We start from the raw sequence: 12,764 nt of genomic DNA on the forward strand, positions 1-12,764 counted from the left end.
CTCTGAACCCTCTCCATCCTTCTTAAAGTGAGGTACCCAGAACTGGACATAGTATTCCAGATGAGTCCTAACCAGTGCTGAGTAGAGGGGAACTAATACTTCACATGATTTGGAAGCTATGCTTCTATTAATGCAGTCCAAAATAGCATTTGCCTTTTTTGCAGCCACATCCCATTGTTGGCTCATATTCAGCTTGTGATCGACAACAGTTCCAAGATCCTTCTTGCTTGTAGTGTTGTTGAGCCACGTATCCCCCATCTTGTAACTGTGCATTTGGTTTCTTTTTCCTAGGTGCAGAACTTGGCATTTATCCCCATTAAATGTAATTCTGTTGTTTTCTGCCCAGCGCTCCAGTCTATCAAGATCACTTTGAATTGTGTTTCTGTCTTCCAAGGTATTAGCTATCCCACCCAATTTTGTGTCATCTGCAAATTTGATCAGCATTCCCTGCACCTCCTCCTCCAAGTCATTTATACAAATGTTGAAGAGCACTAGGCCCAGGACTGGGCCCTGTGGTACCCTGCTCGTTACCTCTCCCCAGTTTGAGAAGATCCCATTGATAAGCACTCTTGGAGTCCGATTCTGTAGCCAACTGTGGATCCACCGGATCATTGTTTCATCTAACCCACTTTGAGCTAGTTTGCTCATCAGGATATCATGGGGCACTTTGTCAAAAGCTTTGCTGAAGTCGAGGTATATTATGTCTAGAGCATTCCCACGGACCACAAGGGAGGTTACTTGATGAAAAAATGAGATCAGATTCATCTGTCAGGATTTGTTCTTAACATATCCATGTTGGCTTCGAGTAATCAATGCCTTGTTTTCAAGGTGCTCACAGATGGATTGCTTTATAATCTGCTCCAGAATTTTCCCAGGGATTGATGTTAGACTGACTGGTCTGTAGTTCCCAGGTTCCTCCTTTTTGCCCTTTTTGAAGATAGGGACAACATTAGCCCTCCTCAGTTCCTTGTCTCCTTTGCTCTTTTCTTCAAGCCTCCCTCTTCACCTACTCTTTCTTTAGGTTCCTCTTTCTCATTCCATTGCCTATTTTCCACCAATGCTTGCATCTCCTCGCAAGCATTGGTGCGGAGTAGGCAATGGAATGGAAAGCCAGAGGCATCTCCTCTTTGAGGTTTTAATGCCAACCAAACTGACAATTTACCCTAGAAAGTGGACTTTAGAATATTTAGTTCCCTGAGCAACTGAGTGTTCCATGGTACCACACCAATTTGTTTTGGTAGCTTCACTGCCATGTGAGTAATACAGTACAGATTATTTCATTTGATACCATACACAGCATATTGTTTTGCCACTGAAGAACGCTATCTTGCATCTCACTGCTATCTACTGTCTTCACATGCCAATGCTTGTCCTCTACAATACGTTCACTTACTCAGACAATTCTTTTCTCCTCCCCCTTCCTCCTTCTAGTCTAAACTCCTGTCATCCAAGTTCTACTCTTCATTGGCTTCAGTCTAGAGATCTCAGTCTTTGGCTGATGGGGTGAGATTCGGGGTAGAGGGGAGTCGGGGACTTCTTACAGAATATTTTTTTTTAGAATGAGGAGTTAAATGCTTTTTAAGGCAAGACTTCAAAATACTGTTTAGCTGCTTTCTACCACCTCAGAAAGTTTCTAATAACAAAGACAACAACAATCTACAATACTGAGGAATCATAACTCTTATACACTGTAGACTGTCAAATTGTCCTTCCTGCTTCAGCTTCCCCAATCTTTTCCTGTGTGTGAAAGAAACTTATCCATGTCTGGAAATATACACATGTGCATCACAGTCTTAATGCACATTGAAAGTTCAGAATCAAGCTATTGATCTTTCTCTAATCAGAAACAGTTTTTGAAAATAGTATTTTTCAAAGATCTCTTTATTGTTAAAATCACAAGTTTAATTAAACATTGAAGCAGCTCACTTGTATGCTCTTGTCAAGGGCTCCTTGGAGGTCTCTCTCTGTCTAAACCAGTAGCCAAGTCCAGACACAGACAAAGGAATTCCTTTCAAAGCTTTATTCTTCTTTTACAACTTAACAACTATACCGATTGCAACTAGATCTGAGCAGCACAGTACCTGTGCCCTAAGTTGGAACAGTTGGTCCCCGTTTGAAAGGGAATTACTGGCAGACCCCTGAACTTAAGGACTAGGGAGAGTCCCTCCCCTTTTCCCTTGGAGCCTCTGGGCGCAGCCGTTGTTTGCACGCCAACCTGGCACTTCGCCTCCTTTCCGCGCCCTCCATCTGGCGCCGCTCTCTGCGTCTGCGTCGCGCATCCACCAAGTCTGCTATCTGTGCTTGGTCACTCCCTGGACTGCTAACTAAACTAGGAATGCTGGTGGGAGGAATCTCCGTCAGCTGTTGGTCCTGGGAAAGAGGAGCGCGCTCCTCTCCCAGGAGCGACTGCTTTTCCTCAGAATCAGAACTACTCTGGGATTCTATGGGCTCAGTGTCCACCCTGACAGCTCTAGGTCATGGGTAGGCAGAAGGTAGATCGAGGTCTGGTAGATATCTGAGTGATCTACCAGTGGTCAGCAAGGGTTTCTAACTTCCAGTTGTTTAACAATAGCAACAAAAATAAGGCTTCCCTTCTCCCGTAAATTGGGCTGCTAAAATGATGAAAACAGTAATAGATTTCTGTGTTGGAGAACTATGAATTGTTTTGGTTCTGAAAAAGGGCACCCTGTTCCTTAATTCTAAGTGTGTTATCTCCACTCTCCCTCTCCCCTACTTTGCACATGGCTCTGGCTGATGGATCTTGAGGCTCAAGTGAAAAACAAAGTAGATCCTGCAAGCTTGAAGTCTGCCCATCCCTGCTGTCACTGATGTCTTATGTTGTTGCGTTACACTTTTAAACATGTGAAACCCCTGGGTGAGGCTATATGGGGATATCAAATATGGTGCAATTAATATGCAAGTAATACCCAACTCTCTCCTTCTGTCTGATTCCAGGAAGGCTTTGAAGGTTCTGAATCTGTGGCTGAGATTTGTGATTATTGTCTGTTTCTATAGCACCATCTATATACATGGTGCCTTACAAAGAGCAGGTATTTGTTTTTACTGATTTCTGTTGTTAGTTTTATGTTTTGCTTTGCTGCTCTCTTATTGAAGTTGATAGTTTATTGGTGTTCTGTTTTTAGTATTGGTAATGAGCTAGTGTGCTATTAATATACTTCTTTGTGTTGTTATATTTGTCTATGATGATTGAAGTCTTGGAAGTTCCTTTGGTTCAAAAGGGAGTATATATATTTTTTAAATAAGGAAGAAAAAATGGGGACTACTAGAGAAGCACCTATCATAAGCAGCTTGTCAGTCAGTCATGATCCCTGTCTGGCCTAAAAAAAGTCCCTAGAATATAAATACGAGGAGTTGTTGTTGAAGAATAACCTGACTAATAACTGGGTCCTTGTTAGCATGGAATTAGAAATGTATAATGTGAAGCCACAGTTGATTTCTGTATGTCAACTTTCATGTTTCTGAACTATGTGAATGGGTGACAAATTTCATTTTGCTTGACAGTAAATTCATCTAAGTAACTTGGCTTATTGAGAATGTAGATTGGTTCCAACCGGAAGTCTACTCAATGTCGCTCTGGTAGCATCCCACGGGCACTCCCGTGGGAGCTTTCTCAAACAGCTTTTTAAAAGGTTGAAGAAACCTTTTCATTCCCCCCTGGAATTAAAAGGGGGAGCAAGGCAACATCTGGATAATATCTTGGAGAAAAGTACTCTCCTTGTGATTGGGGGGGGGGGCTGGATTCCAGGATTATCCCTCCAGAGTTTTACCAATGCAAAAAGCTGTACTGAGACTCCTATTTCATAGGAGAAAACAGAGCTGACATGTTCCATAATATATGCTTTAAGAAATATCAACAACCTCTGAGGGATGATTTAAGAAACGTTAACAATATTTGAGAACATCTGAGGACCTGCAAGATCTGTTTGAGAGAAACATGTCTGCACTGAGGAGAAGAAAGGAGCCGGCATCAACTCCCCCTGCACCCCCTGTGTCAAAAGTTTCGAGAACAGAAGATATAGGGGAATTATTTACTCTGATAAAGATTTTATCTTCACAATTTATGGAGCAAGCCAAAAGACTGTATTTAATCCAAAATTCCATCACTGCCTTGCAAGGAGCTGTAGATTTAATTAATGCGTCGGAGACGAAAATTAATGAGCTAGAAGACCAAGTGGCAGGAAATGAAACTACGACACAAATTTGTTTTAAAAATGCCTCTGATAGAATTTCTCAACTGGAGGCCTTCACAAGGAGATACAGTGTACGTATTATTGGGATTAAAAATCTGCCTAAAGATGTAAAATTGCCTGTTTTTGTGGATAAACTTTTGCATGAGATACTGTCTATTCCATCTGATTATTTACTTGATATTGAGCAGGCATTTCGTTTGCCAAACACTAAATGGACTGATTACATGATCATAGCTCAATTTGCAAAAGTCTCCACAAAGAATTATATCCTGCGTTTGGCAAGGGAGGCTGGGAGCCTTTCCTGGAAACAAGATAAAGTTATGTTATTTCCAGACTACATCAAAGAGGTGGCGAATAAAAGAAGGCAATTTATCAAAGCAAAAAATATGGCAAAACAAATGAACTTACAATATTACTTAAAATATCCTGCTACACTTTGTATTGTGTCTGAAGGTCAGATGAAGAAGTTTCTAAATCATGAAATGGTGGAGGCATGGCTGAACGTAAGAATGCGTGAGAATTCTGTTACAACCCCATGAACTGGAATCTTTAAACAAGCTTTGTTAACTGCTTGTGTTTAGTCTACATGATCCAGGCTAGGTCAGAAGATAAATGATTATACATATATTAGTTTATTCTCTTTCATCTTGCTTTCTTGCTTTCCTTTATATTTTTTATTTCAAAATAGATATGGTATGCTGTATTTACATTTATTGTTTGAGTGTAACTGTGCACATGCATTTATATATAAAATGTATTACTGATTGTTGAAGGTTTATTTTAAGTTTTATTATTATATAACACTATATTTCTTCTTCTTCTTCTTCTTGTTATTAATATAGGCTACTGGGAATGACCTGTAGACCTGTTTCTTTGATATAAGATTGATGATATGATATTGAAATGTAAGGTTGTTTATTAAATTGTAAGATTGTTAAGGTTATAGATATAGTTTTTAAAATACAATGGCATCGGAGGCCGGGGGGTATTGGAGTTTAAACTTAATTCTTTAAAGGGGAGGGAGAGGGGGAGGGAAGGGGAAAGAATCTTCTTCCTTTTTCTTCACCTCCTTTCCTCCTCCCTTTTCCTTTTTTTTCCCCTTTTCTTTTTTCTTCTCTTTTTGTTATTGTGGTGTCCTCATCACAATATTGTATTGTTGGGAAATTGTAGTATCGATCAGGTTGTTGGTAATTTTGGTATTGTTTATTTCATTTATAAAGATAAAATAAATAAAAATATATTTTTAAAAAAGAGAATGTAGATTGAGTAGACCCATTCAGAAACTGGCGCATAATGTGTCAGTTGTGTGATTGCTTCAGCTTTTATTCAACCCATACTTTCTTTGCCTCCATAATGGTGACAAAAGTAGTTTGGATAGTGATATTAATAGAAATAGGGTGAACTCTATATGGTGGGGCAATTGCATGGCCACTTCCCTTTGTGCTTTCATGGAGTCACTAATTCTTCATTCTCAGCCTATGCTGGTTAATCATGTGAAATGCTCTGAATCCATTTAGTAAGAACAGAAAGTGCACAGAAATTATTATTCCAGCCCTTAAAACCATTAGTTAACATTCTGAGACACTGAAATATAATTTTGGGTTTGCTTTATTTCCCTGAGCCTTTTAAGATACAAGAGTGTAAATTTCCCATGATATTTGGTAGCCAAGGAGGCTGCAAAAGCTTAAGCAAGAACTGAGATTTTCACACTTCTGAAATCTTTGGATAAGGAAAACTGCCTTTTGAGCATGGATGGATAAATTCATGTTGAGGTTTGTAATGGTACTATAAGATGTTTATGTCTTGTAGACTTGCTGCTGTCATTCTAAAACTGACATACATTCCCTCTTACAAATAAACACCCAAGCCTTTCCTATGTTACCAGGCATTTGAAGGCATATGGTGAGGGTTTTTTTTTCTACTGATGTTTTAGTTGTTGTATTATGGAATTTAATGGAAATTGTTTTTAGCTATTTTCTATTTTATATGTTTATATGTTTTGATAATTTGTAAGTCATCTTGGGTATTTTTAAAGAGAAAGACAGCTAAGAAATTCAATTATTAATAGTAATAATTTTTAAAAGTCTGCCACCAAAACTCTAGAGAAAACTTAGCAGTCCTGGGATAAGAAGAGAGCTCCTCAACTGGACTGGAAATGAGTTTGTAAACTGCCCAGAGAGCTTAGGCTATTGGGCAGTATAGAAATGTAATAAATAATTTTAAAGAACTGGAAGCAGGAATAAACAGAAGGATGAAGACAATAGGGTTGTCAAGGATCTGTATTGGGGTCAGTGCTTTTTAACTTATTCATAAATGATCTGGAGTTAGGAGTTAGCAGTGTGGTGGTCAAGTTTATGCATGACACGTGTGCTGTTAGGCAAAACAGTATTCACAGTTTTGTGCATGCTGGCTTAGAAATTAAAATCCTTTATGCTGATGATCTTTTGCTGTTTATCTCGAAACTCTAGTCATCAGTTCCAGCTCTGATTAACTGATTAATACTTCTGGTGATTGGTCTGGCTATTCAATTAATTGGTCAAAGTCGGAAATAATGCCGATTGGCGATAGGGTATATACTCCAGCGTATTAGTAATTGGCAGTTTTGATAGTGCCCAGATTTCATTACTTATTTGGGAGTAATTATCCCTAGAGACACATCTCAAATGAAAAGTTTACATTTAAACAAGTTAATTAATGATATTTCATGAGATATAGATAGATGGCCATCTTTAAAGTTGAGTTTATGGGGTGTAAGGTTAATATACTCAAGATGAATACAATACCTTGAATTGGTTATGTTATGTGTGGGATCTCTTTACGTATACCTGGCAAATATTTCCAAAAGCTTAATGCTTTGTTTTGCAAATTTAAGGGGGGCGGTGTCCTTTCCACCAAGAATATCTTTGAAAAGGATGCAGTTTCCAATTAAAGAAAGTGGGTTTGGTTTTCTGGATCTTGCTACATATGATCAGGATTTGTACTAAATTTTGTACTAAATTGCTGATCTGTACTAAATTTTGTTTTTTTTTCCACTTAGATTTGATTTTCCACCTTGGTCAGTTTTGGAATCTTCCTGTCTGGAGTGTCTCTCCAAATGGATGTTATTAGGTTCTCTGCATTTTAAGGTGGACAGAGCTCTTCCCACAATCTCGGTGGTCAGAGATGTGTGGCGTATCATGTCATGCCAATTACACTTTGACCCATTTTCCCATGCCAAATTGACTTTATGGGGAAATCCAGATTTAAAAATTGGAAAGAAAAAGGTTTTGTTGCAGACCTGGATGGATAAGATGATTTTTTTTACCCTGGATCAATTATTTGGTGTTGATGATGAATTTTTTGCCATTTTCAGCTTTACAAGATAAATTTGAATTGCCTGCTACAGGCGGAATGCCAGTATTTGTAATTGCAACATTTATTTGTTAGAATATAGATTCGATCCCACTGCTTTTACAGTGTCAGAGTCCCCTTTGCTATTGGAAACACTTCTTGAAGCTGACCAGGTATATTGACCCACGATTCATGTTTATAAATACATTACCAGTGAATAAATATGATACATGGGATATACAGCAGGAATGAAACAGATAATTGGAATGTCCTATTTTGCCTAATCAATGGACTGCTGTTTTGGTGTCTGTGTGTGATACGTCTGTGGATCTCCAGTTACGTCTTATTCAGCAAAAACTTTTGTTTCAGGTCTACTGGACACCACAAAATCTCCTTAATAAAGGTTTGTCTAACTAGACTTCTGGCTGGGACCGATGTTGCTCTGGCAGCTTCCCACGGATGTCCGGGGGAGCTTTCTCAAACAGCTTTTTAAAAGGTTGAAAAACCTTTTCATCTCCCCCCTGGAATTGAAAGGGGGGGGCAAGGCATGATCTGGACAACATCTTGGAGAAAAGTAACCCCCACGAAATAGTGGGAGGGCTGGATTCCAGATTATCTTCCCAGAACTTTACCAACACAAAAAGCTGCACTGAGACGCCTATTTTATAGGAGAAAACAGGGCCGACATGTTCCATAATAATATATGCTTTAAGAAATATCAACAACCTCTGATTTAAGAAACGTTAACAGTATTTGAGAACATCTGAGGACCTGTAAGATCTGTTTGAGAGAAACATGTCTGCGCTGAGGAGAAGAAGGGAGCCGGCATATCTACTCCCCCCGCATCCTCTGTGTCAAAAGGGTCGAAAACAGAAGATATAGGGGAATTATTTATGCTGATAAAGACTTTATCTTCGCAATTTACGGAACAAATCAAAAGGTTGGATTTAATCCAAAATTCCATCACCGCCCTGCAAGGAGCTGTAGATTTAATGCATCATTGCAAAAAATGGAGATGAAAATGAATGAGCCAGAAGACCGAGTGGCAGGAAATGAAACTACGACTTAAATTTATTTTAAAAATAACTCTGATAGAATCTCTCAACTGGAGGCCTTCACGAAAAGATCCAATGTACGTATTATTGGGATTAAAAATCTGCCTAATGATGTAAAATTGCTTATTTTTGTGGATAAACTTTTGCATGAGATACTCCCTATTCCATCTGATTATTTACTTGATATTGAGCAGGCATTTCGTGTGCCAAATGCTAAAGGGACTGATTACACGATCATAGCTCAATTTGCAAAAGTCTCCACAAAGAATTATATCCTGCATTTGGCAAGGGAGGCTGGAAGCCTTTCCTGGAAACAAGATAAAGTTATGTTATTTCCAGACTACGTCAAAGAGGTGGCAAATAAAAGAAGGCAATTTATCAAAGCAAAAAATATGGCAAAACAAATGAACTTACAGTATTACTTAAAATATTGTATTTTAAGTAATTTTATCTACATTTTGTATTGTGTCTGAAAGTCAGATGAAGAAGTTTCTAAATCATGAAATGGTGGAGGCATGGCTGAACGTAAGAATGCATGAGAATTCTGTTACAACCCCATGAACTGGAATCTTTAAACAAGCTTTGTTAACTGCTTGTGTTTAGTCTACATGTTCCAGGCTAATTCAGAAGATAAATTATTATATTTATATTGGTTTACTCTTTCATTTTTAATTTTTTCTTGCTTTTCTTTATATTTTTATTTTAAAATAGATATATCTAGTATAAAATATATTTCTGATGGTTGAAGATTTATATTAAGTTTTATTATTATATAATACTATATATATTTTATTATTATTACTAATAATACAGGCTTTTGGGAATGAATTGTAGACCTGTTTCTTTGATATAAGATTGATGATATGATATGGAAATGTAAGGTTGTTTATTAAACTGTAAGATTGTTAAGGTTATAGATACAGTTTTTAAAATAGAATGGCATCGGAGTCCGGGGGGTGTTGGAGTTTAAACTCAATTCTTTAAGGGGGAGGGAGGGGGAGGGGAGGGGAGGGAATTTCCCCCCCCTTCACTTCCTTTCCTCCTCCTTTCCCCCCTTTTTTTCTTTTTTTTCTTCTCCCTTTGTTATTGTGGTATCCTCATCAGAATATTGTACTGTTGGGAAATTGAAGTATTGATTAGGTTGTTGGTAATTTTGGTATTGTTTATTTTATTAATAAAAATAAAAATATATTCCAAAAAATAAAGGTTTGTCTAACTCAACTAATTGTTGGAGGTGTAATACAGTTAATCCTTTTTTCATTCATATGTTTTGGAAATGCCCAATAGTTGTCTCCTTTTGGGAGGAGGTTATCATACAGATATACTTTCTATTGGAAAGCTCTTTAATATTTACTGATGTACATGTTCTCTTAAATTATATATCTGTTTCTTGGAATGTAACACATGGTCAGGGTAAATGGATTTTTCGCGCCCTCTTGACTGCTAAAAGATTGGTATTACAATACTAGAAGGATAAAAGCTCACCACCTAGAATGCAGTAGATTTTATTTATTTATTAGACCTAACAACACCAGCAACATTTGCAAGTGTGGTATATAGGTGCCACTTGCGAATGGACTTATATTTGGATATTTGGTCTGCCGTTACTGAAGTTTATTTGTAATCTGTTGCTTTTTCCTTTCCTTTTCTTTTAGAAAGTTGTAATATTTGAAACTGAGGCCTTTAAAGCCTGTAGTTACACTAGTGATTTTGTTGTTTTTGTTTGTTTTGTTTTGTTGAAACTTACAATAAAAATTAATTAAAAATGAATAATACTGGGGATATGAGCATTTAAACAACAAATGAGTTTTAATGTAATCAAGTGTAAAGTGATGCACATTGGGGGGAAAAATCCTAACTTCACATATATGCTGATGGCGTATGAAGTGGTGGTGACTGACCAGGAGAGGATCTTGGGATTGTGGTGGATAGCTCAATAAAATCATTAACCCAATATAGGACTGCTGTTAAAAAGTCAAATTCCATATTGGTGATCATTAGGAAAAGAATAAAAAATAAAGCTGACAATATCGTACTGCTTTCATACAAATCTGTGGTGCAACTACATTTGGAATACTGTGTTCTGGACACTGCACTTCAAAAAGAATATTGTAGAGCTGGAAAAGGTGCAGGGTGGGTAAGTGAAAAGGGCCTCTGTTGCTTATCTTAAAGTACAGGCAGGCTGATATGGGTGAAGGTAGTCCTTTAAGTAATTTGATCCCAAACTGCTTAAGGCAGCCATGGGGACCTCTTACAGTGCCCATGAAGCTCTCCCTCTTTCTGTGCCTGTAGTGGAATATGCTTTATAGCAAGTGAAATTGATAAGAATTTATTGTATTATGTAGAAATGATTAGTTTTGTGTGTATTGTAAGCTAACTGAGTACTGGAAAATATTCTTGGAAATGGGGCAAAGAAGATTTCCTCATGTGGATTAGTTAAGTATTGGAAGCAGAAACTGTTTGGCTTAAGAGGGATAACTTCATTTAAGGTGCTACTGGTATCAGTGGTAAGCCTGGCTGCATTGGGAGGCAGCCCTGTTAGGGTTAGATGGTAGAAATGGGAGTAGTGATATGACCAGGTCCGAAATTTAGGATGAGGTCATCAACATAGGGGATATAAAAGGCAAAGGTTTGATCTGTTTGGGAGAGAGATCCTGGGAGAACAAGAAACCTGCCAAACATGCTTTTACTAGCTCTGTCCACCATGCTTTCCATTTAGGTAAATATGAAATTTTGATTTAACAGATTGAGAGGCACTTAGATTTTACTATGTTAACAGTATGCATGCTGTTATTTCCATTATACTTTTAGTGATTATAACTTGCATGTATTTAGGAATGTTTGTGATTTGCCTTATCATAATGAAAGCATGTTATTCACTTAGGCTGTTTGAGCAATAAATGTATATTCCTTAATACCAAATTTGTGTTGTCTGGCTTGGGTGAAACTTCAGGGACCACTACCCACACATTAAATCACTGAGTGGGGTCTGACCTTAAAGCCACTGTATCCCCTCTTGGTGGTCAGGTGAATCTCAGATACACCCATTCAAGCAAAGGTAGCAGCTAGTAAGATGGAGTGAGAATAAGTTACTCAACTCATGTCCCCTTCAAAATAATTGTTTTAAGAAAATCCTTGGAAAATGTTAGGGCAGTCTTATTTCTTGCTCTTTCTAGCCTTGCTCTTTCTCACCCCAATAGCCCTTTGCCTTGCTATTTCCCCCTCCCTCCCAGTCTCTAGTCTCACAATATCTCCTCCCCCCACCCAGCCCCACTTTTGACTAGCTCAGCCCCCATGGCAGCTATTATGTGACTAGCCACATCCTCCATGGGAACCATTATAGTTTTTCTATGGTTCCCAAATGGGTACAAAAAAGTTGGGGACCCATGGATTAGTGGCTCCTAAAAAAACAATCTCTCCACTTTGGATCTCTCCTGAACTGTTTGTTTTGAAACTTTAAGATCTATTTTTGATCTCACTAATAGAACACCTGTTTTGAGTACTGTTGCTCCTAAAACGCAGGGCAAGCTGTCATGTTTTTAATTGCTTGTAGTATTTTTAAACCGTTGGTTTTTCTGTCACCAGTGGCTTGGTTCATTCTTAACCAGAAATCATGGTTTCTTGCTACTTGAATTTGGGGAACCATGGTTTATTTAAACAGTGATTTCAGAAGCATGGTTTGATCATGTCTTGTTGCCACGAAGCATAGTTTAATAAACCACAGTTTCTCTAGTTTCACATCATGGGGAACTGTGGGTTTATAAAACAACTATCTCTTCCCCCCCTCATCATGAAGACAGTTTCTAATGGTTACCTTGGACTTTCAAATAATGCACACTACTTGAAAGAGAGATATGTAGGAACTAACTAAAAGTCTCATTTCTGCCTCTTGATATACCTATTAAGATCTTCACCATTATTTAATGCAGTTTATATGTTAATGCAAGGTAGAATCTGTGGGCACACAGTTTTGATAGAATATTTTTTTCCAGCCATCAAAAATGAGAATATATCTTTACAAGGGCATAAAAATATTTGCATGAAGAGCTAGCAAAGCTGGGGAACAGTTTGTAAGAGCAAACACTGCAGTAAATTTAATAGTGGTTAGTTGTGGTTTGATTATATAACAAATGATAAGATTTGTAATAGCTGTTATAGGCTGATGAAT

At 37.8% G+C, this 12,764-nt stretch overlaps 1 protein-coding gene across 2 annotated transcripts in view; it reads left to right on the plus strand.

Moving 5' to 3' along the window:
* Window positions 1-12,764, plus strand: part of ANKRD28 (ankyrin repeat domain 28) — a 139,500-nt gene that overhangs the window by 12,373 nt on the left and 114,363 nt on the right. Inside the window, exon 2 of one of the 2 annotated variants that reach the window (XM_084858448.1) lies at window positions 2,956-3,050. The exons of the other annotated variant lie outside the window; for it this stretch is intronic. Coding sequence (XP_084714574.1) covers window positions 3,030-3,050 — 21 coding nt within the window. The 5' untranslated portion in view covers window positions 2,956-3,029. The remainder of the gene's footprint in view (window positions 1-2,955; window positions 3,051-12,764) is intronic. 2 annotated transcript variants of the gene reach the window in all.

The sequence above is a fragment of the Heloderma suspectum genome, chromosome 5 (assembly GCF_057233095.1).
Source record: "Heloderma suspectum isolate Gila_16-S chromosome 5, 16-S_ref, whole genome shotgun sequence".
In the NCBI taxonomy this organism is placed as follows: domain Eukaryota; kingdom Metazoa; phylum Chordata; class Lepidosauria; order Squamata; family Helodermatidae; genus Heloderma; species Heloderma suspectum.